The sequence below is a fragment of the Artemia franciscana genome, chromosome 8, assembly GCF_032884065.1.
Source record: "Artemia franciscana chromosome 8, ASM3288406v1, whole genome shotgun sequence".
In the NCBI taxonomy this organism is placed as follows: Eukaryota; Metazoa; Arthropoda; class Branchiopoda; order Anostraca; family Artemiidae; genus Artemia; species Artemia franciscana.
This window is the reverse complement of record NC_088870.1, coordinates 31859644-31887290: the sequence shown is the minus strand read 5'-3', so window position 1 is coordinate 31887290 and position 27647 is coordinate 31859644. Positions and strand designations below refer to the sequence as shown.

Sequence of the window (27647 nt, the reverse complement as noted above, 5' to 3'; positions counted from 1 at the left end):
GTTCCTCTTCTTGACAGGATTGGGTTTCAGCGTAAAACCCTCTGATTAGAAGAAATAGTAAATACTGTGAGAAGTAATTTTAAACTAGAAAAATGGTTTTTGCCAAATACTTCCATTAAACTTTTGTCAAGTAATTACTGCACTACGCTGAGAAAGTCTGTTTACTTTCTTAACAAGGAAAACGAAAGTATTTGATGATTTTCTCATAGGATAAAGCTCCAAGTAATTGGTAGAAAGCGTTTGTTAAATAATAAATAATAAACTAACCTTCCCTTTTCAAAAAACGCTTTGGAAACTTTTTTTGTAATGCTTTGGGAATGATTATTACTTCTTAACGAAGTATGACAATGCAAGTCTTCTTAAAATATTCTTAGAAAAAGATTGTTAGTTCAGCTATTTCCAAATTGCTTAATGTTTAGAAAAAAACAAAAAAAAAAAAACATAAGGGTTTTGCTCAAATATTTAAAACTTTTTGCATACTGTGTAACACAGATTTTATCCCTTGTTTAGGTGTCACGATTTTTCATTCGACAGTTTTTATGGGTTTGTATCATACTTCATATTTTTATTAAATCCGCATCAACTTATTTAGTATTTATTAAAAAGAAATGGTACTTGTATACTATAGCCCCTACCTAATATTCTTCTAATATGTTTTTCTGACGCTTAGTCCTAAGGAAATATACCTAAGTGTGATAAAGAAATAATAGTTTACAAAAAAATTTGGGCTTTGTATTTGCATATTAGCAGTAGAGTGGGGGGGGGGGGAGTATAGCAGGTCTGCATGCCTAATGTGTCAGGTACAATTATTCTACATATTATGAAGCAAGAATTGTTTTCTAACTACATACTGTTCAAATACTTAACCGCCCCAATAATGTGCAAATATATAGCCCAAATTATAAATTTTTCATCTATTCTGTCACTTTTCTTTTTCTCGTCTCACGGTAAGCTGAAAGAAACTAATGAAAAATAACCGGTTCTTTAATGCGTCAATGAATGAACAACTTAAGCGATAGGGGCTATATCAAACACGTATCAAAAAAAGATAATGATAATTTGTATTATACATTGGTATAGTGTAAATAGAGCTTTTAATTGGAAGCTACATTCATGACTTACTTTTCAGTTTGTTTATCTATGAATGAGTTTGCTTTCTCCAAATGAATGAGTACATATTGTCTTTCTGTGCTACAACATCATCAAAAAAAGTTAACAACCAAAATAATTTTTGAAGACGAGCATAATGTTAATTTGATCTTTTTATTGATAAATTAAAAAAAAAACAAGTTTTTTGAAATGAAAGTAAGGAGCGACATTAAAACTTAAAACGAACAGAAATTATTCCGTATATGAAAGGGGCTTTTCCTCCTCGACGCCCCGCTCTTTACGATAAAGTTTTTTATTGTTTTAAAAAGTAGAGTTGCAAGAAAGAATCAAACTTTGGCGCAAGGAGCGGGGTGTCGAGGAGGAAAAGCCCCTTTCATATGTCTGATTTTGATCAAAATGTCTGATTTTGGCTCTCCGTACATAAATTATTAAAATGAAATTTGCATATTAATTCTTTTTTTGGCTAAATGGCTTTCTATTAGTTTTGATCAAACGATTTTGAGAAATAAGGGATGGGGAAGGAGGCCTAGTTGCCCTCCAGTTTTTCGGTTACTTGAAAAGGCAACTGTAACTTTTAATCTTTAACGAACGTTTTTACTAGTAAAAAATATACGTAACTTAAGAATTAACTTACGTAACAAACTTTTATATTTTTGTATTTTTGATTATATATATGAGGGGGTTTGTCCCTCGTTAATACCTCGCTCTTCACACTAAATCTTAAGTTTTGTCCCAATTCTTTAAGAATGACCCCTGAAGCAGAAAGGCCGTAGAATAAATAGTTGAAATTACTAAAAATAATTTAGCATAAAGAGCGAAGTATTTATCTCCTTCTAAATACCTCGCTCTTTATGCTAAAGTATTTTTAGAACCCCTCATATGCGTAATAATCTCTGTTCGTTTGAAGTTTTAATGCTTTTCCTTACTTTCAATTGAAAAAACTTTTTCATGTTTATATTTTCATTTTTTTTTTTTTTTTGTTTTTTAATAGTAATGCTAGATAATCCTGTGCCCTTTTCATTGAATTTCTCTTCCCCATGAAGTATTCCTCCAAGGAAAGATCCTCCCATATAGCCCCCTCCCCTGAACCCCACACCCAAACAAAAAAATCCCCCCTGAAAACGTCGGTACACTTCCCAATAACCATTACTGTATGTAAACATTGGTCAAAGTTAGTAACTTGCAGCCCTTCCCCCAGGGACTGTACCCCCAGGGGGGTAAGTCATCCCCAAAGACATAGTTATAATGATTTTCGACTATGTGGAACAAAATGGCTATCTCAAAATTTTTATCCGTTGACTTTGGGAAAAAATGAGCATGGGAGGGGGCCTAGGTGCCCTCCAATTTTTTCGGTCACTTAAAAAGAGCACTAGAACTTTTCATTTCCGTTAGAATGAGCCCTCTTGCAACACTCTAGGACCACTTGGTCGATAAAATAACCCCTGGGGAAAAAAACAAACAAATAAACACGCACCCGTGATTTGTCTTCTGGCCAAAAATACGAAATCCCACATTTTTGTAGATTGGACCTTGAAATTTTTCTACAGGGTCCTCTGATACGCTGAATGCAATGATGTGATTTTCGTTACGATCCTATGACTTTTAGGGGGTGTTTCCCCCTATTTTCCAAAATAAGGCAAATTTTTTCAGGCTTGTAACTTTTGATGACAAAGACTAAATTTGATGAAATTTATATATTTGAAATCAGAATAAAAATCCGATTCTTTTGATATATCTTTTAGCATCGAAATTCCGTTTTTTAGAGTTTGGTTTACTATTGAGCCGGGTCGCTCCTTACTCCAGTTCGTTACCACGAACTGTTTGATGGAAACAGTTTTTCTGTGTTAGAAAACAAGGCAAATTTTCTCAGGCTCGTAACTTTTGATGGGTATGACTAAACTTGATGAAATTTACATATTTGAAATCAGCATAAAATGCAATTCTTTTGATGTAACTACTGGTATCAAAATACCATTTCTTAGAGTTTCGGTTACTATTGAGCCGGGTCGCTCCTTACTACAGTTCGTTACCACGAACTGTTTGATGGAAACAGTTTTTGCTTTGTTAGAAATGTTGCCCAACTACTTTAAAATTGCTTCAAGGTTAAGCACTGCCCCTTCACATTTGTGGACTGGTAATATTTAATACGTTAAAAATTCTATATCATATATTATGTAGCAAAAAATTTAAAAAAAAGACGCGTATAGATAACAGAATACTGTACGCTGATAACAATTCGCACAAGTTTTCAACTACTTTTTAAAGCAAATGAAAATATTGTTGGAGCCCTAACATTTTTTTGTTTCAAATGTTGTAAGATAAGCCTTCTAATTCTTCCAATTCTAATCGTGAAGTTTAGCCATTGAATGAGTTTTAAAAAGGTTCCATTCCTTCGGAAAGTTTTTTGTGTGTAATTAATACCTCGAATCTCGGGACAATCTTTATAATTCTGATCCCTCGGGTAGAGCATTTGCAATTATTTAATTATACTTTCACATGTTATTTTATAATCATGTGTAATTAAACGTGCAAACGTCTTCATAAGACTTCGTGAACCTTGAGAAAATATAAATCATGTATGTTTGCATATATGTATCTATGAGATGTATATTTTATAAATCATGTGCAAATATCTTTTAACTATCAAATCAGGATTTAGAGTAAAAATAAGTCATCAATAAAAATTCGTCAACCAATTTTATATGCTAGGTAGATTTTTTCGGTTGGAGAGAAATGTAAAACTTAAATGTAAGAAATGAGGGAATTGTCATTATCGAAATATAGGGGTATGGCTTAGTTCCTTCCAAAAGATTAATTTAAAAAAAAAACGAAAAGATGTTTTTCCAACAAAAAGTAAGAAACGAGAGGAAATAAAGTCCTTAAAATCAAACTCAAAACAAAACCAGAAACGAAGACCAATCAAAATAAATAACTACATCAGACATAAGATAACAGATACTGCCATAAATGAATAAATAAATCCTTAAGCGAACTTGAAATAAAATGAATGACCAAGTAAAACTTAAAGCGAAAACAAATTACCACGATCAGAAGTAGGAATACTACCCCTAAACCTTCGGAAGTATGTAGCATCATTTGCGCTTTGCTGAAAACAAAACATATTTTTTCAATTTCTTTTATATAATTACAAAATTTAAAGATAAAAAATTCCTAAAATTCTAGCAATTAATGTTTTTATATATTAAACAATCAGTCTACTTTGGTTAGTCCTTTCGTTTTTCTTAGGATTGATTATTGTTTGTTTTTTAATTGGCATAGATTTATTGCTGATTAACATTAGAATTATTTGCGGTGTCTTTTCATTTTTCCTGCTTAAGAATCAAAATGTTGGATTGTAGTTGCTATGTTGGTAAAAATTTGAATATTCAGTCAAAGTTTTCGATAAGCTGAAGTTTAGTAGTAAATTAATAATTGTAGTTTTAGTATTGTCGGTGGATGGAGGCATCAATTAGGAGGGAGGGAGGTATATAGGGAACCTAGATTTTACAAAAATGCCTAGTTAGGTACTTGTATTGAAAAATCCTTCGTTTGGTCTTTTCACTGAAGAATTAAAAAACAACACTCCTCCTCCCAAGGTGAATAGCAAAGATTTCTCCCCACCCATAGTTTTCTTTTGTGAATTGGAGTTACTGGAAGATAGGCATCATCGTTATTTTGAATTAAAATATCCGTAACACTTGCGTTTATTGTGATTTTTCCTTTTGTTTATGCTCCATCTTCCTTCTTTTTTCTAATGGGTTTACAGATAAATAATAAGTATCGGGAGCACAGGCTTTGTCCGGGACACGGCACGTGGCAGGCTTGTATATATTTAATTCTCTAATAACGCATTAGCATAATCATTGCGTTATTCCTTAGTCTTAAGTAATGAGGTGTCAGATTCGCAATTGCAAATGAATTAAGAAATTCTGGCGTGATTTCAGTTCCTCCTTCCTGTTAATGGATCAAAAGATCATCCATCCTAGAGAATATGCTTTCTCCTGGGACTCCTGATTCTCGATGTCGCTTCTCTTCTAACCACGGATTTCGTTTACGGTTTGATAATATTATCCTTGTCGCAAATCATCTAACCACAGATTTCTCTGTCCATTATTTTCATTTGGGATTCGTTGTGATGCTTGTTGTCGCATGTCTTCTAGCCGCAGTTCTCGTTGCACTTCATTTTCGTGCATCATTACCTCTGACATTTTGCCATGCCTTTGTTTTAGCTGTGCGTTTTTTTTCAAAATCATGTGTAATTTTACATGATCTTATAGATACAGGAAAAAATTGTTTCTCGCCATTTTCCTCAGTTGTTATGTTTTTGTTTGAATTGTGATGTTATATTATCCAGTAAAAATTAGGAATGTTTAAGTGCCTATACCATCTAAAATGTCTAAATTACGCATGGGCATAATTGTCGTTTTACTTTCTAGTTTCAAGTCGTAGGGTGGCAAATAAGCAATTTCAGATGAATTAAGAAATTCCTGCGTGAATTTAATTTCTCCTTTCTCTTTATCCTTTACAGGTGCTAAAATAACACGTTCCTTATTCCATTGTAATTCCTGAAATATCTAAATTATGTAATAGCATAAATATCATGTTAATCATTTAGATTTCAATTAATAATTAATTATTAGATTTCAGCCAGAGTCGACCCAGCTCTAAATGTGTACCTGGAGAAATCTGGGGAAGGTAAGCAGAAAGGGTATGTGAAAGCACAGGATTGTTGGCCCCCAACCCCCCATTGCACTTCCTGGCTGAAGGGCCATGAAACGAATATCAGCACCGCCGGTTTTGGACCTAGCGCCTAGCGCCATCCTACTTACTTTTTTTTTTACTTTTACTTAATTGTTTAGATTTAATTCCCAGTTTTGTTTGCAATTCAGAGTGATCTTTGCTGTTTTTGTTCCATGCCTTTTTCTTCAGCTGTACAGTCATTTGTAACCTTGCGTAAATTTTTTACATGTCATAGTACATAGATATTTCCCCTTCCTGCATATCCCTCACAAACTCATATATGCTAAACTAGCACATTCCTTTGTTCCAATGTAATTTTGCTTTGTCTTCTAACCGCAGATGTCTGTAATTCAATGTGATTTTTGCGTTTTTTGTTCCATGGCCTTTTCATTCACTCTTCAGAGTAATTTGTCACCTTGTGTAATTTTGCATGCGTCTTAGATACTAAAGACGATTCGATCATCACCCCTAGGAGGGGGGGGGGAATCATGTAATTTTTTGTTCTTGAAATATATGTAAACGTGATGACGCTCTTATAATTTTTCCCCCAAAATTAAGGCTCTAAACGAATTTCCTCAAACTAGTGACCTATCTCGATCGTTTTTTAGGCCAGAAAATCTCAGGGTGCCAATTAAAAAAAAAAAGAAAAAAAATAACGGAGCTATTTTCAAATAGCTCAAATCAGGCAGATTTTCTCAGACTCATAGCCTTTGAATAAACTTAATGTGTGAATAAACTTAATGAAATATATATATAAATCTGGAATCAGCATAATAAGCCAATTCTTTTGATACATCTATTGGTATAGAAGTTCCAATTTTTAGAGTTTCGGTTAGCATTGACCCGGGTTGTTCCTTACTTGCAGTTCGTTACCACGAACTGTTTGCTATCAGCTAGCGGTGGTTGCTTCTAGCCGAAGAAAACAGCTTCAGACTTTTCGGTATTGAATTCAAGACTGAGTGTTGTATACTCGGCTTTTAGCGATGTGAAAACGTCGCTAATGCTCTCTGGATAGAGCGACTCTGAAATTATGAATGTCACTTGCATAGGAGACGAGAGACAAGTTGAGACCGGCGAGGATGCCAGACGTGCTCCCACGACCACTAGTTACTTCTAGGCTCTCCCCCAAGTCAAAGTTCAATATTAACTCCCTTCCCCAAAATAGAGTTCCGGAAATATTCAGCTTACTTGAAAAAAAATGTTCTTGACTGGTGGTTCTCCAATTACTTTTTACTCTGAAAAGGGCAATGCGACTTTCATCAAATGAACCCGCTCCAAATTTTTTATGGTTGCCTCCTCTTGCCTCTGCATTTGTGATAATTTTGCTTAGTACGAAATATTTTTAGATTAGCCTAGGGTTTTTAATCAAAAGTCCAAAAATCCCTAAGTAACGCGTCTGTTTGACATTAAACAACGTTCCTGAAGCATACGCATACACTTTATGTGTTGCTTTGTTTAACTTGGCCATTATCGACTAGTGCTTAGGGCCCAATTTTGTTTTTAGATCTTTTTTTCTAAATTGGATTGTTCTGCTTGACATCCCGGTGCCCAGGGATCAATCCCCACCGTCACAAGGTTGGCTGATAGGCATGCTACTTGTTCCTGCAAAAAAGACCTAGCTTCTAAAACGTTGATTCAACACCTTGTGCGTCATCAGTGGCTCTAGAGGATCTTCAGCCTATCATTTAATGTCGAACTTCCATGTTTCCATATATACCTCACTCTAAGCAATAACCTCAGAAACCTCAAGTGCCAATGATGGTGGAAATCAACCACCATTTTCAAATACGCGTTTAGTGTGTTGCCTTAGGAGAGTCATACCCTGGTACTGACTCATACTGTCAAAACATTTTAAAAGTTAACTCATACTGTCCAAACATTTTTAAAAGTTAACATTTTGTCGTTAAGGACCATGCCGGTCGCTCCACGAATTACCTGACTGATGAAGATTTAGAAAAAAAACACACGTCTATATGTTTCAAATGAGGAGGGGCTGGGGCCTCAAGGACACTGTATGAATCCCTCTAATCACCCATATTGAAAGTCTTTAAATGGGACACTCGTACCCCCTGGGGCTTCACTTGACATGTTGCTTCTGAAGGCACACATTTGGACTTTTCGACGGTTTGGATTAAAAAAGGCTATCTTGAAATTTTTGATGCGATGCTAATTTTGGCCAAATGCTAGATTTTGAGGAAAATTTTGATCTGGTGCACCAAAGGGTATATGAGTTGTTCAAAACTTTGGAAGGTTGACCCTTAATCAGTTTCGCCCGTAAAAAGGGCACACAAACCTTTAAACTTTGATTGAATGATGCCCCTCCCCCCTCAAGCTCGCTCTATTCGTTCTGTATAATGAGACTGGAAAAAATCGTGCATGGGATGCGTCTCCGCTAACGCGCACACTGTGTTAAAATAAGTTTGCCATAAGAGAAACTAAACCCCTTTCCTGAAGATATCTTAAACGTCTTTTTGCTGCAATAATTGCTGAAAAAAAGAATTTTATCTAATACTTTTTACATTTAATAAGAGCCTTGGGTGCTAGACACAGCCAAATGCATTAATATGTGATTTTACGTAAAGACAATCGTGTTTTCAGCTTATTTTGCAAATTTCAGTTCCGATTGTCCAAAAGATATTACTTGATATTTTAAAACTAAGATTTGTGCCTAACTATCCCGTCAAATTAATTATCGAGATTATCTGAGTTTGTTTTTTTTAGGTGGGGATGGGTGCGTCGTAATATTCCCCCATTTGAAAAAGTAGATTGAATTGAGGACGCGTTCGTAATATAATTCATTTTTTAGTATATTGGAATCCTAAAAAACTTAACGGTACAGTCTAGTGGCTGCTAGTCAAAGAGAATAACTCATTTTTTTATTTGTTTGCTCTCCTGCAAATTTAAGATTTATTTACAACAAAAAATTGTGAACCAAAATACGTCCTACTTACAACGAATATCCACTCTAAACCAAATGAAAAGTTAAAAAAAAATCTGGTCAGACAATGGGAAATAATGTGGAATTTTAAAGTAGTAAGATTTTTAAACAACAAATTATTTGTAAAAAACTTGGCAAAAGGTAAAGAAGTTTCAAACTATTTGTCATTGATACCAAATAGGCTACTATAATTTTATATATAATAATATTGTATATAAATATAAAATAATATAAATATATGTAATAATAATATATATATAATAAATATAAATATAATATAAATATGATATTTTATATATATATATATATATATATATATATATATATATATATATATATATATATATATATATATATATATATATATATATATATATATATATATTTATATAATAATAAATAATTTTAAATACCAAATACATAAATACAACAGTAAGATTTTGAGACAAAAATTTATTTGTAAAAAATTTGGTATAAGGCAAAGAAGTTTTACAGTATTTGTCATTGACATTACATCATCAGGTAAATCAGTCCGTGTTTCTACCCCCGAGAATGCATTGTCTTTAATGTGAGTAACATGTCCGCTTTAGAATTACCACAGGGATTGTAATTTTACTTCTAATCCCTTTTTTGCAGGTCGTGAAGATTTGATGAATTTTACTTTGGTTGTGACAAAGTCAATTTGACAGTGATTATTATCAATGATGAACACTATGTACTCGGCCTGGTATCGGGAATCCATGGGCCAGTTTAGTCAATTCTGTGGTACCACAATGGGAATGGGTGGTATGACTATGGGGGGAATGACTATGATGCCCTCCATGGGGCAAATTAAGACTGAAACTGGTTACAATGACTGCATGCTCGCTTTGGATTATGCTACAACCCAAAATAAGGTAATGCTTTATTTTTATCTGTCAATAAGTTATACTTTAGTTTTTATGTTATTGTCAATGTAACGATGCATTTTAGCACTAGTTGAGAGTTAAGTCTCTAAATTATGCTTTTTCAAGCTTGATAAAAAAAAAAACAGGCAGAAAGGCCTGAGATATTTATTTTGACTCATTGCTTCACTGCAAAAAGGGACGATAAGTTATAAGCTAGTCAAGGAGTGAAACTTGCATTGGATGGGTTTCCAAAATTAGGAATAAATGTAATTTAAAAAACTATATATTGTTATTCCTTTTATTTTCTTCGCTTTATGTACCTTAATCATCAGCTAGACTTAGGAAAGAGTAATATGTCTCCATGCGTTATGTTCTACTCCAGGTCTCATTATAAAGAAGATTGGGTCGTAGAAACTTTAGAAAGGGTCCATGTTATTGAAAATCCAAAGTTTGTGTGCTCGTTTTGAGGCACGAAAATGATTGGAGGGCAACATACTTCCTTTCTGTTCCCTAACACTCCCAAACTCAGCACCTTCACTGTCGTAATGAGTCAAAATTCCAGGATAGCGATTTCATTCGAAATTATCAAAGGCTCAAAACACTTGCCTAAAGGGGGTATATGACCCATACAGCTCAGAGGGCTGGTGCCAAATTACAAAAATGGCCCACTCTTCACAGTCCCATTTTGGAAGAAAAAGTGGATAAGTTACATATGTTAGAACAAGAATCATGCAGAGGTCAGACATGTATGACAGGAGAACTAACAACTAAGTCTATACTGTAGTATTGCCAAATTGTGAACCAAAAAGTAAGCTATGGCCTTTGAAACACAAACTAAAAATAAGCCGGACAATGCTTTTCCCCAAATTCAACGCAGCTTTTACCTTGTTGACCAGGCCTTCATATATTGGATGGATGGAATAGTTCATTAATTGTGTTCTAGCATGGCGATTAGTATTGATAAATTTCGAAGCTTTGACCTAGCACATTGAGATTGTCAGACCCCGAATCCCGAGTAAAACAAAAACCAAGTTAAACCTTGTCTATCACATTCCTGAATCTGGAAATTCCAAAATTTTCTAAAGTTCTGAAATGAATTTGAATAGGAAGTTGATTCAGATAGAGGATTAAATGATGCATCAAATGACATGTTCATTTCTTAGCTATCACATGTTGCTTCTGCAATATAAATTAACCCTCCTTTCATTATAATTGTGATGAGTCATTTTATGGAGGGAGGCATCTGGGGAAAGCTTCCCCGGGTGCCTTGGCTGAGAAGGCACCACGGTTTGGGGGTATCCCGCTTTAAAAAAAAAATCACTTTGATTCGGCTTTTTTTGCTTATATTTGACTTGAGAGGGGTGTGTGCTGTAATCATTTTTTTCCCGTGTGCCACTAACCCAAGGAATAGCTTTGTATTTGTAATTGACAATAAATCATCCTCAACATTACGACAATTATATTCAAATTTAGTAATCACCATCTTATTCAGGACCAGGACAGGGCTTCAAAAAATAGATGTGGACAAAGGAGAACACACATAATGTGTTTCTACAACTCTTGATTCCTTAGGTACAGTATATTGGCTAATAATAGCCAATATACTGTACCTTCAGTTATAAAGCTCAGTTCAGGACTGAATTTCTCACTGAAAGATTGTAAAGTCAAGCCAGATGTCTCTGAAAGTTCAAAAACTCGGTTGTACGTGATTTGGTATTTTGACCATAGAGTTTGGGCGGTAAAGGTAACGCCAAGCAGGTCACGTCAAAATAAAAGCATTATCGAAACAATAGCCAATAGCCAAGTTTTAATCCACAAACCAGGTGACAAAAATTTTTACGCCAATCGCCATCAAATTAAGCTAATGTAGGAATAAAATAGGTCTAAGCCGTAGAAATTTGGTGACCCAGTGCAAAACCAGCTAAGTCTTAATTCAGTGTAATAATGAGTTAAGAACTTAGTGAAAGAATGAGTTGAGTATTTGTTGCAAACGTTCCGCGCCAGAACATCCAAGTTGTATTTTTAATTTGCATGATTCGAGAGCCAAAGTGAGCTTGTGGTTCTCCCCACCCCATTCAGATTTAGTTGGAAGATGCTTGTAGGCAAAAAAATTTAGTCCAAGAAATTATAGACAGCTGACTCTTTCTGTCAAGTGCCTAGCATATTTCAAGGTTTGAACAAACGGGGACTCCTTGAACTATGAAACTTTAAACCAGCCAGTACCTGAACAGTAAAGGTTAGTGGTCTAATATTTCTTCGGTAAAGTCTTCTTGTCTGTGGGTACATCATTATCTAGTCTCAAAAAAATCTCAGCACTTTCGAGTTCTAGGTGAATTTCTGTGCAAACTACAGTGAAAATGCATAATCTTCTGCAAAAACAGAATTCTTCAATTCCTAAATTGTGTCTACCACACTTTGGTCTACACTAAATGTCTCGTTAGATTTGCTGTCTGGAACCTCGACCAAAAATTGTTCCACCGTTGCCTGCATGTATCCTTACTATTATATCCTATATGTCCCCTCCCCTCTCAACAGAAATGCTTTAACAGAAATATACGCATTATGTATCGTGTTCCAACTTGAATTAGGCGAGGATTTGCAATGTGTATAATTGATGGAGCAAAATCCCCCCGCGGCCCTCCAAGACTTCTCCGAGAGGTAACGAGGATGCTGGACATACTACAATCTTCAGGCCAGAGTCAGAAAAAAAAAACACACATTATTCTACATTTGCTACACATTTCTAAGATCCAAATGTGATTGAAGTGCAACCAGCCTCCCCCCCCCCTCGTGTCCCTTTTTGCTGTCCTTTCCCCATGGACATTCAATTAAAATAGTTAAAAAGCCATTTTGTTCAGCATAGTTAAAAGCTTCAATAACTATGCTTCCAGAGATGAAATGGTCCCCACAGCTCTTGGGGTAAGGGCTATAAGTTATGCAATTTGCCACTGTTTATATAAATGGTTTGTTATTGGGAAAGGGGGCATGTTTGATCCAGGGTCTCCAAAAAGACCAATGGTATTAAAATGAAAATTTCAGGGACTGCTGATCTAAATCCAAATACATTATGTGCATACAGGATGTCAAAAGGGTGTATCAGCAGTATCCCATGAACAACTTTGGGTATTAAGTTGAAAAATAAACAATAAATGACTTGCAAAAAATAAATGAAACCCTAAGCGAACAGAAATTCCAATAAATAACCAAGCCAAACTTAAAACGATTGTATTTTGTATTTATAATTTCGGTGTACCAGCTCTCTACTTTTCATTTAAAAACTGCTTTTGTAGAAAATGTTTTCCTTTTAAGTTATCAGGGAGAACGTTATATTGTTGACAATAGTAAAGGCCATATGGTTTCAATGTTTTATTTTTTCCAGAAGCACTTCATATGGAACGGGTTGTATATACTTCAGAGGGGGCTCATTTGACTGGAAATCGAACGTTCTAGTGCCTTTTTAAGAGTCAAAGGTGATTGGAAGGCAACTAGCCCCCCCCCACGCGCTCTTTTCCAATAGAAACATGCAGGGTTTACCATTAGGAAAGGGGAAATATTTAATTCTGGTTTTATTCGAAGAGACTAAGGGCACTAAGGCGAAACCTTGGAGGATGTTGAGGGTATTTCATACTAGATCAAAAGGCACTATATGTATCCAGTTTACAAAAAAGAAGGATCTGCAATATTTTAACGGCTGAGGTTATTGAGTTGAAACTTTCAAGACATGTTGGGGGGATGTTTAAAAGTGGTTAGAGGACCACCAGCCCCCTCCCACACCTTTTAATGTCAATCCATCCCAAAATACCTCATAAACATTTTGAAAGAGGTATTTTGCTCAAATAGTCAAAAGCTAGAATAACTAAGCCTAATGGGATGACATAACCCCACACAGCATTGAAGAGGGATACTGAACCTTATGAAACACACTCTATGTGTGCTGATTGTCAGAATGACGCATCATTAATATGTATGGAACGGCTGGGGGTGTTAAGTTGAAAATTTCAGGGGGGTGGTCAAGAGCTATTGGAGGTTAACCCGTCTCTCCCCCCTTAACCATCTTAGATGCTCTCTCCCCTCATTACTGATCAAAATACAGAAAAAGCGGTTTTGTTCCAAACAGCTAGAAGGTCTAGTAACTATGCTTCCAGGGATGCAATATCCTCCACAGGGTAAGGACTGTAAATTATGCAATTTACCATTTTTAAATGCAGGATTTATCATTACGAAAAAGGAAGAATTGTTGGTCCTAGGTGTGTTCGAAAAGCCTAAGGGTATTAAGGTGAAACTTCGGGGAATGTTGAGGGCCATGATAAACTAAATCTGAAGATATAGTAATTTCTGGTCATTTTGAGCTTGAATTATTATAAGAATTTATTTCCACTGATCTTAAGTTTAGTATGGCTCCTTAATTTTGTTTGAAAATCATCTTTTTCGGAAAGCTTTTTTTTAATTAATTGGTAGTAAAAATCTGAAAAATTACCATGTATGGTGAATTATTCACAATTTTTGGTTTACTGCACGTGACCATTAACCCTCCTATTATAAATTAAAGGGGCCTGAGGTTCAGTTAAATGTTTCCTTTTCGATGTATTCTGATTCACAATTCTATTCCTGAAACTTGAATATTGCCCTTAATGTATTTTCATTTTGATCAGGCGATATCTGAATGTATACAAAGTGCATGTCGTTTAAAGTAAGTCCTTTTTTTCTAAATCCATCATTCTCCCTGGTTTAGTTCTTTCCCTCGGGATTTTCTAGGGAATTTCCCCACTGAGAGAAGTGTCTTTTGCATCCTCTGCCCGACAGAATTCGATCATATTTCTTGCACATATTTTCTTATCAACGTCCTTTATTGTCCGTATTTACATGCTAATCCTTGCTTTGACAAAGCATCAAGCTAAAGTCCAGGGTTCGGGACTAAAGTTGTTCGAAACGGTAATTATGTAGGCAAAATGTAAGTTCCCTATTTCAAAGTAGAATGGCTTTGACCTCTGCAATGAAGTAAACTAAGCTAAAGTTTAGGAATTCTTGATAATGTTTTTCTCGTGATTTACTCGTAAATTGCTTTTCTGTTCGTGGATTAGAACGTTGGATCCAGCTTTAGGTCTAATGTTCGTAGGAGGAACGTTCTTTTTTTAACAGGGGCTGAACAAACAAAGACTAAAAGAGGAAAAATAAACGTTGGCCTCAAGCTGAGACGATTTCATTAATAATGGAAAAAAAGGAAAAAGTAACATTAATAAGATAGTAGATTGGAAGCACTTGTTTTTTTTTTTTGTTTTTTTTTTTTCTAAATAAGTTATGCAGTCTAAGAGAAGTTACGAAAAAAGAACATGTCAAAATTATTTCTCCGGTCTAGATTTCTTTTGAATGAGAATCTTCAGATATTGCTTCCTAGAATACGCACCCTTTTCTGATAGCTTGTAGCCTGTGTCCCGAGCATTAATAAATGTTACGCCCAATCTTGTTATATACATTGTGAGTCTTGAACTGTTTAAAATAAAAACAGGTGGGTCATAACTGCAAAATGCGGTTTTATTTTCAAATCATTCATCGTAACGAGCGATAAGTAAAGAGTAAACCGTGCCAATACCAATCAGGACTATAAAATGAAACTTGATAACGATATATCAATGAAAAGAATTAGTTTTTCCTGCTGATTCAATATATGTAAATATGAAAGTATGTGGCCCTATTGGTGGTGGCCCTAGGACATTCAGCCAGAAAGTGCCATAGGGTGGGCAGCCACATGTGCTTTCGCCCACCCTTCCTGTTTACCTTCCCTGGAGTTCTCCAGGCGCCCATTTGGAGCTGGGTTGGCTCTGGTTAAACTTACAGAGTCGCACAACTGATTCTTATTTCAAAACAAATGATCGACGCCACTAGGACCCAAACCGCAATCCCAAAGGACATAGGATTACAAGTGTAGCACGCTAACCACTCGGTAAAACGCGATTATTATAAAACTTACCTACCAGAAGTTATAAGCAGGAGGAAACTTTATGTAGAATATCGGAAGAGGGGTCATTCGACAAGAAATTAATAGCTACAGTACCTTTATTTAAGGAACAAAAGAGATAATGCTTCACAACGAGGGGATTTTTGTCCTTTGTTGCGCAAAACAACAGTTTTAGCCCAGAGAGTGCCAAACTACTATCGACCGATAATTCGGATTTTACCAGTTGGTTTAGAACTATCGATTTGCTATTTTTATTTCCCTCAGTCTCAGGGGCCAAGATTCTAGTCTCAGGAGTCATGATGCCGTGCGGTGGCCTGTTCACCGTAAGTATGTATATTTAGGACCAGTTGAATTGGGACTATTGTAAAGCTATTTCTTATGTCCCCCAGTTTCAGGCGCCATAAAGCCGTGGGGTGGGGTGTTCCTCCTTAAGCATATACGAAATTTATATAAAATAAATGGATGTTACAGACAAGTATTTTAACACTTAGTATGGCTGGATTGGTTAACCCAATATGTTTTTTGCTTTTTTGTATATTTTTTGCTGCATAGCTGGTCATGGAATATTTTGGGGAATGTCGGTTGATTTTTTCTGAGAAGGAGGGGGTAGTCTCATAAAGTGTATTGTTGGGCTAAAGTAAGCTATCTTTTACTGAGAGGTTCTTCTGATATTAATGTGACAGGAGTATGTGGAGAATTTATCACCTGACGTCCTGTAATTTGAAAGAGTATGTTTGGACCAAGTTTACAATATGGGTGCTATAGAACGAGAACTTTCCCTTTATTTGAAAACGTTTGAATATCATGAATTACTTAATGCATAGCAAAGAAAGGAGACGAATGAAGGGGTAAAAAATGAATTTTCGATATTCCAGAAAAACTCCCACCCCTTTCACCTGGAAAATGTTTAAAGGGGTATACTTTTTAGGGTGGTTATCCTTCTTGAAGCATTAATGCGCAAAAATCAAATTTCGAGCCCCCTGGCATTAAAGAGAGGTCCAGGATTTGATATTAAAAATGAAAAAAAAAAATGTAAAGAGAAAAATAAAAAAATTTAAATGAAGAAAGAGTAGTGTCAACACTAAAAACCAACATAAATTACTTTATTTTATGCAGTTGTCTGTTACCCCTCAACTGCTCCCCTCCTGCAGTCTGCGCTAAACAATGACAAGTCCTTGGATACAAATTTGAGGGGAAAACGATGCTTGAGTAAAAGATTTGATAACCTATGCTATTTAAGGGGGCTGGAGCATGGCCATCAAAATATTCCAAGGCGCTAAGGTTGAAAAAAGTTTTTCTTTTTCTTTTGGCCAGAAAAATGTCGTTTTTCTTAAATTACTTTCAAATTGAATAATTTGACTTATGATTTTTTAAAGGCCTTTCAGCTCGAATGCGGTATTTTGTTTTAGGATTTGCAAAATATTGCAACTTCATAGAAACATGGTTTTCTTTATATTCTTCGCTGAGTCATTTCTGTTTTGTTTTTATAGGTATGTAGAACAGAGTAAATTAATGCGACACTGAAAATGCAATGGGATTAAAAAATTAAACTTAAACAAACATTTAGCGGTTAATCTGAATATCATTAAACAAGTGACAAACTTTGCTTTATCTTATTAGTTGATTAAAAACGAAAAACTTTTAAATCGCAAATGTAATTTTTGTTTTTGTGAACCCAAAATTGAATCAAATAAAGCATGTTCATCTTCTTAAAAATTAGACAAATATCCATTAGTGACGATGCAAACTGTTTTCAGTAAACACAAGTTTACTTTTTTCTTTCAGGGTATTTTTCGTTCACTTTAAGTTTTAACATTGCTCTTTACCTTAATTCCAGCGTTTATTTTTTATCTAATTTCTGATAATTTCGAAACTGAATTTGACTAATAAAACTATATTAGACAACATTTATATGTAATACAGAGGCGCCGAATTAATCTTGCTATTCATTAAATAAACTGTTTTATTTTAGTTAGATTCTCCTTACGAATAACTAAACATAGAAACTTCAACATTCAATACAGTAAATTAAGAAGGTAAACCTCAATTGAATCAATTCACTAAAAATTCGCTTAAACATTTCAACGCATGAAACTAAAAATAGACAGCTCAGCATTGATAGCTAAAAGAGAGGAAAAGCATTATGCGTAACTTAACGCAAATAAAACAAAGGATCGACCAAGGGTGAATCCAGGGTTTCATTTGAGGGGGGGGGTTAAAGTATTTTTTTAGAAACGCATCAAAAAATTGCTTATGTGCGTTTTGTTATGTTTTTACGAGTTAGAAAAAATATCAGAAGGGGGAGGGGTCGAACCCCGTAGCCCCTTTGAAACGGCCTTGAGAATTACAGTTCAAAATATGATTCAAATAATTGCGACTCGACGAAGGACGATTCTAAGCAAGAAGCTGAATAAATTGGAAAGTCGTAATCTAGCTTGACTTAGTCAACAGATCGAATCAACACACCGACAACTTAGCTAATACGATCCTATTTTACAAATACCAGTCGCTTTCACAAAGGTTTAAAAAAAAACCGACAACCCTAATTCGTCTTAATCAGATTTGAATTGCGATTAGAATCGCATACTGTGACAAATTAGGAGTTAGTCAGTTTTTTGGCCCAGCAATGTGCCCTTTCTGCCCGTAGAACTAGACTCAAGGCTCACATGACTCAAAAAGGTTGTTGTGAAGACCTGATTGATGTGTTTAGAGGGGAGGGGTATGGTACTGAAATTTGGGGAGCTAAAAAAATGAAATATAATAAGGCGAAACTGTTGTTACTCCTGTTATTCAGGGAAAAGAGAATAGAAATTAGGTAAAAAAAAAAAAAAATAATAATAAATCACTGGACAGTTTAAAGAGTAGACCTATATTAAAACTTAGAAAATAACTCACGTAAGAATTCAAACTTAAAACAGACAGAAACTGCTATAAATTAAGAAATCAAACTTGGAACGATAAGTTTTCTAGAAACAAATAATAAAGAAAAGCTTAAGAAACATAAATTACAACAAATGAAAGTGGGCCCGCCATCTTCTTCAGCCCTCCTTTAACGCTAGGGTTGCATTTGTGTTTTACTGAAGATTGAACAGATTGCTTCAAAATTCTTAAGACCGGTGTCTAGGTGTTGTTTTAAGCCTAGGTTTTCCTTTGAAAATAACCGTACGACACGGGCAACCACATGTTCCAAACACGGACAGTTCCCTTCCCATAGAAGGGTTGAGCTGTAGCGATAGACGACTTTTCTATCCTGAAATACTGAATAAGAAAAAGTTTTTTTTTATTTGCGAAAAAAGTTTAACCACTGCTAAATTTATTATGAGAAGATGGAATGAAACGAAATTATATAAATGATACCTCTAAGAATGTAATAAACACTTCAATTGCGTTCCTACTTCTTATGACTTGGCAACGAATGTCTATTAAAGCTCTATTACATTCTATGGTACGGTAAGATCCTAAACCATTTTCTATGATCCCATTAGCTTGTTCGTGTCCGAGGCTACGGACAAGAGTCTGATGAAACCAAGCATTATTGAGATAAAGCAGATTTTGAAACCTGTCTTACCGCTGAGAAAAGACGAGACCCAGGTTTAATTTCAGGTTAGCAGACTCCTCCAAATGTACATTATGTAACCTTCTATACTTCTAATCGTATATGCTATAACTGACTAGATGGTTCATGGTTGCTTAAAGAAAACAAAAATACGTTTTCGAAAATTTAGTCATCGTGGTATAAAATTAAATAATGCTAATAATGATACAAAACAAAGCAACTAAACAGTTCGTTAAAAGTTCATCTATTAGCACTAGTTTGGATGGCAACCGCAGGTTTTTTTTTTTTTTTTTTTTTTTTTTTTTTGAAATGCCAGCTATTTTTGTTTCTGTTTCTTGCTTACTGCTAATTTTTCTCTCTCTTTCCTTCCATTACAGCTGTTCCCTGCACTGATAATATCAGCTGATATTTCTTTTTTGAATATCCATTTATCGAAATATCGGAAAATATTCTCGGGTTCGGAAATACTCATAATCAAAAAACAAAATTCTCAAAATGACATATCGAATCGCTAGAAACTACTGTTTTAATTTACTTTTGAATATTTATTAAATTTTTCACGTAGCTTGGAGGTATATAAGAACACAAATTAAGGATACTTCATTATCATAATCTAAGCAAAATTTATTATAAAATTAAAACATCAAAAGATTTCAATTCAACTTGAATGAAAAATAGTAAAAAAAAAGAAAATCATATATCAAAATCAGGGTAATCGTCGAGATTTTAGTGTTAGTGGTAGATTGTATTCAAGACCTGCTCTTACTGAAATATAATACCGCAAAACTTTCCTTGTTGGAATAAAAATGACAAAGCTCACAATTTGTCAAAATATGTTGAAAATATCTTCAAAAACTAAAAGTCATGGGAGCAAATGCGATCCTCCTTGTGAGAGGAGAATACAGGATTCAAAAAAGCATTTACTATTCTAGCTTGTGCCTTATACGTCCTACATTTTTTTGAAATGGTGCTTGTTCACAAAGGGTGTCAAGCATTTGACTCACCCGTCAAATCTGCTGGAGCTATTGTTTTGTCCTATTTCCCTCTAAAATCTCTCACAGTTCCACATATCATTTAGTCAGTATTAGTGAGAAAAAAGCAAACTTTTTGCAAGTGTTTTCTTTCTTTTTTTTTTTTGATTAAGCGCTAAATTTATCTTCCGAATAAAGTACGATATCAAACAGTTCGTGGTAACGAACTGTAGTAAGGAGCGACCCGGCTCAATAGTAACCAAAACTCTAAAAAATTGAATTTTGATATCAATAGCTACATCAAAAGAATCGAATTTTAATGCTGATTTTAAATATATAAGTTTCATCAAGTTTAGTTTTACCCATCAAAAGTTACGAGCCTGAGAAAATTTGCCTTATTTAGGAAAATAGGGGGAAACACCCCCTAAAAGTCGTAGGATCTTAACGAAAATGACACCATCAGATTCAGCGTATCAGAGAACCCTACTGTAGAAGTTTCAAGCTCTTATCTACAAAAATGTGGAACTTTGTATTTTTTGCCAGAAGACAAATCACGGGTGCGTGTTTGTTTGTTTTTTTTTTTTTTTTTTTTTTCAGGGGTCATCGTATCGACCACGTGGTCCTAGAATGTTGCAAGAGGGCTCATTCTAACGGAAATGAAAATTTCTAGTGCCCTTTTTAAGTGACCAAAAAAATTGGAGGGCATCTAGGCCCCCTCCCACGCTCATTTTTTCCCCAAAGTCAACGGATCAAAATTTTGAGATAGCCATTTTGTTCAACATAGTCGAAAACCATAATAACTATGTCTTTGAGGATGACTTACTCCCCCACAATTCCTGGGGGAGGGGCTGCAAGTTACAAACTTTGACCAGTGTTTACATATAGTAATGGTTATTGGGAAGTGTACAGACGTTTTCAGGGGGATTTTATTTTGTTTGGGGGTGGGGCTGAGGAGAGGGGGCTATGTTGGAGGATCTTTCCTTGGAGGAATCTGTCATGGGGGAAGAAAAATTCAATGAAAAGGGCGCAGGATTCTCTAGCATTACTATAAGAAAACAATGAAAAATAAACATGAAAACTTTTTTTCAAATGAAAGGAAGAAGTAGCATTGAAACTTAAAACGAACAGAGATTATTACGCATATGAGGGGTTCTAAAAATACTTTAGCGTAAAGAGCGAGGTATTTAGGAGGAGATAAATACCTTGCTCTTTATGCTAAAGTATTTTTAGTAATTTCAGCTATTTATTCTACGGCCTTTCTGATTCAGGGGTCATTCTTAAAGAATTGGGACAAAACTTACGATTTAGTGTAAAGAGCGAGGTATTAACGAGGGTACAAACCCCCTCGTATACATAATAAAAATATAAGGTTATGAAAGTTTGTTACGTAAGTTAATTCTTAAGTTACGTATATTTTTTACTAATAAAAACGTTCGTTAAAAATTAAAAGTTCTAGTTGCCTTTTTAAGTAACCGAAAAATTGGAGGGCAACTAGGCCTCCTTCTCCACCCCTTATTTCTCAAAATCGTCTGATCAAAAATAAGAGAAAGCCATTTAGCCAAAAAAAGAATTAATATAAAAATTTCATTTTAATAATTTATGTGCGGAGAGCCAAAACCAAATATGCATTAATTCAAAAACGTTCAGAAATTAAATAAAAAAAACTAATTTTTTTAGCTGAAAGTAAGGAGCGACATTAAAACTTAAAATGAACAGAAATTACTCCGTATATGAAATGGGTTGTCCCCTCTGCAATCCCTCGCTCTTTACGCTAAAGTTTGACTTTTTGCCACAATTCTACTTTTTAAAACAATTAAAAGCTTTAGCGTAAAGAGCGAGGGATTGCGGAGGGGACAACCCATTTCATATACGGAGTAATTTCTGTTCGTTTTAAGTTTTAATGTCGCTCCTTACTTTCAGCTAAAAAAATTGGTTTTTTTTTATTTAATAAAATACCAAGGACCATAACCCATTTTTCTATTTTTTCATAGATAGATAGATACATAGATAGCAATCACTATTATTATCCTGGAAGCCTGGGAATTCGGAAATCCGAGGTAGAGCCGGCCCAAAGATTCCAGATTAACAAACTGTATTACTTTAAAGATGCTAGCACATCTTTATGCAAAGTGTGTGTTTTTGCGATTTGCTGCAAGCTTTGTCCAACAGGAAGGGCATTTCTCTGTATCGTTGATGTATCCTTGACCGCTTATGAATAGTTTTATTTGGCCGACAGGAACGAACGATCGAAAAGGAAATAATTGAAGCATTTATATTAGTTGATTCACTGATTTGTGATGTAAGAAAAGAAAAAAAAATTCAGTGGGTCTGCCATTCAATCCCATAGTTCAGCTCTGAGATGTTTGTGGCACAATTTTATGGTGTGTGGCTTAGAGCTTGAAGTAAAAATTTATTTGTTTTCATCGCAACCGATCGACAAAAACGACACATAAAATCTGACTTACCACTTTAGCCCTTGGGCTAGACGAAAATGTTTTAGATGTTTTGGTTAAAAGGTTTTTGAAAATTCCACAAACAATTTACCCTAAAAATGAAAAACCTACAAAAAATTTAATATGAAACCTTACTATCATATCACTTGTACAATCAAAATTGCATAAGCTATCTTTGAAGTTTTTACTGCACTATCATCTTAATTAAGCACGGAAAAATATTAACAGAACTAAATGCCCAAATTAACAGCTATAAGCAATATCACGGTTTTTTTTCAAACTCAAATTATCGACTATTCAATGAAACATGAATGCAGGGTTGAATTAAAAATCATTTTGAACCCATGAATTAATTATGCCAGAAGCATCTTACAGATGGTTACACAAGGTTGATTAAATAAATAAAAACGTATTTTTCAAAATAAAAGTAGACGTTTGAACTTAAGCGAAATATAAGCATCTTATATTTTTGAGCCCTTCATCTTAAGGGGGACTGACTCACATAAAGGGGCTCTCCCCTCTTATAGAGGACAATTTAAGTTTGCTGTATATGCGCTTTACTGAGATCATCAGCATGTATATACATATCTATATATATAAAAATAAGTTGTCTGTCTGTGGATGTGTGGATGGATGTGTGGATGGATGTGTCAGGTGACGTCACCTGAAAAAACTGGATTAGGTGACGTCAAAACTGAAAAAACTAAAAAAAGGCAAAAACTACAAAAAAAACTAAAAACTAATAAAAAAAATAAAAAAGCTAAAAAACTAAAAAAACTATAAAGGTAAAAACCAATAAAAAACTAAAAAAAAAACTGAAAAAACTAAAAAAAGGCAAAAACTACAAAAAAAAACTAAAAACTAATAAAAAAAGTAAAAAAGCTAAAAAACTAAAAAAACTAAAAAAACTAAAAAAAGGTAAAAAACTAAAAAAAATAAAAAATAAAAAAAAAATAAAAAAAAGGAAAAAACTGAAAAATAAGCTAAAATAAAGGTAAAAACCAATAAAAAACTAAAAAAAAAAAGGAAAAAACTAATAAATGACGACACTCAAAGAGAAAGCGACCAGGACAAAAAACTAAAAAAAAAGGCAAAAACTACAAAAAAACTAAAAACTAATAAAAAAAATAAAAAAGCTAAAAAACTAAAAAAACTAAAAAAAGGTAAAAAACTAAAAAAACTAAAAACTAAAAAAAAACTAAAAAAGGTAAAAACTAAAAGAACTAAAAAAGAAAAAAATAAATGACGACACTCAAAGAGAAAGCGACCAGGACAAAAGGAATGTTCGATTAGCAATCAACAAAGCACCGGGACACAGGGAGTATAAATGACGACCAGGACACAAGTAAAAAAAAAAATTAACAAAACTAAAAAGAAGGTAAAAACTACAAAAAAACTAAAAAGAAAAAAAAACTAAAAACTAATAAAAAAACTAAAAAATCTAAAAATCTAAATAAACTAAAAAAGAAAAAAAAAGGAAAAAAATAAAGGAGAAAAACAAAACTAAAAAACGAATGTATATACAGACCGGTACACCGGGATACAAATGACGACCGGGACACAGGGAATATAAATAACGACCGGGACACAGGGACACAACTACAACGGGGACACCGGGGGAAACAGGGGGATATAAATGACGACCGGGACAAAAAAACTAAAAAGAAATAAAAACTAAAAACTAATAAAAAAAACTAAAAAATCTAAAAATCTAAATAAGCTAAAAAAGAAAAAAAAAGGAAAAAAATAAAGGAGAAAAACAAAACTAAAAAACGAATGTATATACAGACCGGGACACCGGGATACAAATGATGACCGGGACCCGGGACACAGGGAATATAAATGACGACCGGGACACAGGGACACAACTACAACGGGGACACCGGGGGAAACAGGGGGATAACCTGACAATCTATTTATATGCAAAGACAATGGGACAGCAAAGAATGTTGTATATTCGCAAGTTTTACGTAGTTAAAACCATATATATATATATATATCTATATTCACAGGTGGGACATAGGGACACAACTACAATGGCGCGTAACTATTATGGCGCGTAACGACTTACGCGCGCGGGGGGGCTTGGGGGGGGCGCGAAGCGCCCCCACCAACTAGGTGTTGGGGTGGCGCGAAGCGCCACCCCAACAGCTAGTATATATATATATATATATATATATATATATATATATATATATATATATATATATATATATGTATGTATATATATATATATATATATATATATATATATATATATATATATATATATATATATATATATATATATATATATATATATATATATATATATATATATACATATATACATATATATATATATATATATATATATGTACATATATATATATATATATATATATATATATATATATATATATATATATATATATATATATATATATATATATATATATATATATATATATATATATAAGCTTCAGTTTAAATTGCAGGGAGTATTGGGGGCGGCAGCCCCCCTAGTATATAAGATTAGTTCTACCCATACAAATAAAGTGATTTTCCTTGTTGTTCAAGCCATGGGACTGTAAGTTCCATATATACGGTTTTTGGTCATGGTGATTTTAATGGTGAAATTATTATTTCATTCCTGTTATTTTTCAAATAATTAATTTTGTGTTACTATGTGCTGAGGCTTGTCCTTTACTAGGTTTCAGCTACCGCTGTAACCACGATTATTCCTGTTCATTTTAGGTTGTAACGTTACTCTTTAATTCACTTGAAAGAACCTTTTGATTTTGTAATTTTAATTTATTTTCGTTTTTAACTTCTGGTTCAGAGTTAGCCTTTGTATGACTAAATGAAAATCGAAACCCTGGATACAGACCGTCTTCACGCTTGAAACCACACTCCAGTTCCGAACAACTTGAATCCCTCACTTCGGATCCAAAATCCTGGGTATGGTCCCACACGTGATAAACTTCAAACATTTACCCCCCAAACGTATTAATCACATAAATATGGTTACTATTGAATATTATTAAAAAAAAAGTCACAATAAAATCTATCGGCAATGGTGTAACTGACAATTAATTTAACTGACAGATTAAAGATGACTTTAATCTGAGAAACTACCGACTTAAAACCAACAGCTCAGTATTATATTTGGGAAACATTAAAATATGTTCATGCAGAAATATTACACTAAGTCTTTCGGAAAATCCTATGAAACTTACACCCCCTTCGTGAGTTGTATACTACATAAAACTCTCCTAATTCAAGGAAAATAAAATCATTTCTTTATTCAGTGTGCACGAGTTCTTCAAGATCCCATTTTTTTTTTATATATTTTACCTTGATTTTCTATTAGTTTTCCTTATTTATTTCCACCCTGTTGTGATTGGTAGTTTAGCCACTGAATAAATAGCTGATACTGAATGACAAATTGCCTAGTTTTTCCCCCTAAAAAATGGGCACGCAAGTTAATGCCTAAAATCAAAATACCAATTTGTGGTACTTTTGTGCATTTCATTGTTTTTAAGGCAAGATCTGAATATCTGCTGCCCCTATCTATTCTTTTTCCAAAGAAGATTGAAGAAACTATTCATTTAGGTTTCATTAAAATGTATTAGAATCTATATTTCATTCTATAGACAAATTTAGCATATGTCTTATGGGAGGGAAAGTGCTGATATCCTGAATGCCAGCACACATTTTTCTTATTGCTTTGTTCAAAGAGAAAAAAAAAAGTACAGTTGATGACATAAAAATTACGGGAAAAGGTGAAATCTAAAGTGGGCTGAAGACTAAGAAATTCCCCCAAAAAGCAAAGATTAAAAGGGCTTTTTTTAGCCGAAAAGATTTCAAACCTAGAACAGAGACATCCAAAAGTATGTGTTGATAAGGGAATCTTCACCAAAGTGGTGGAAGCATCAAGATGTGTTCAGCTTTAAAAGGTGCATTTACGTCGACTATATGTATTTTTTGTAAATTTCAATAGATTGAGAGGGTTCTTTCAAATAGATTGAGAGGCTAATTGAGAGGGTTCTCATGTGATTATTTGTGGTGAATCTCCTTTATTTTCCCTAATCTTAGGCTCGGGGATCAGTTTGCTCTCACAGATCCCTTCTCCCTAAGCGAAGTATCTGAAGCTCTGATTGTTTTTTTCCCCTGGTCAATTACCTGTGGTCTGCTCTCTTATCCTATCATTTATTAGTATTTCATCTTATGCGTTTATTACAATTTTAAAAGTTGATTATTTGAAGGCACTTTTAAACTTGCAGCTATATTGGAATTTACTCCAGACGAGGATGGGGGGGTATTCCCAATAAAAACTGAAAAAAAACAATAAATCATATTACGAAAAAACATGAGATTTCACATGGGGTAAGCGTGGGGAATCCTACTGCGTACGTGAGAGCTGTCAGATATTTCTTGCTGTTTTGGTCTTATTTTTTGCTATTTTAGTCTTTACTTAGAAAAGGACAACCGTGACAAAAAAAAAACTTTAGTATTCTTTAAAAGCAATTATATTTCATTAGAGTCGAAAAAGTGCGATATAATCTAGCAATGTCGCAAAAATTCGTATCCTGGTTTTCTGATGTCTTGCACCTTTTTTATGGACTAATTTACCATTCCAATCGCTCTTCTGACTGTCAATTTTCTGCTGTGAGAATACTAATTGCAAAATTGAGTTTTTACCAACTCTTGTTCAGTCTTACTTTAATCTAATTTGAAAGTGCACCATACAAGCAGTTATCAGGAAAATTTCCAAGCATGTTGCAGGCCGTGGTAATGTTGCAGGACACAGATAATGGATGAATCTAGGAACGATTTCTGAATCTAGCTTCTTTGGGGGGAGTTGATTTATTGGTGGTGTTTCTTATTGTTTGGGATGGGGTTTAGTGGATAAAATCTCTAAGCTCAGCAAGAGTCAACCCAGCTCCAAATGTGTACCTGGAGAAACTAGGGAAAAACATGAGAAGCGTCGGATGATTTACCCCCAACCACACATAGTACTCCTGGCCGAAGGCAGAGAATCAAAAGACTAGAGC

The 27647-nt window shown here is 34.2% G+C and overlaps 1 protein-coding gene across 4 annotated transcripts in view; it reads left to right on the top strand.

Annotated features, from left to right (window-relative positions):
• Positions 1 to 27647, top strand: part of LOC136030302 (zinc finger protein rotund-like) — a 257373-nt gene that overhangs the window by 28715 nt on the left and 201011 nt on the right. For all 4 annotated transcript variants that reach the window (XR_010618239.1, XM_065709179.1, XM_065709178.1 and 1 more), the window contains exon 2: positions 9425 to 9684. Coding sequence is in view for 3 of the 4 variants with exons in the window: in XM_065709179.1 (XP_065565251.1) it covers positions 9490 to 9684 (195 nt within the window). In the remaining variant the exon portion in view is untranslated. The remainder of the gene's footprint in view (positions 1 to 9424; positions 9685 to 27647) is intronic.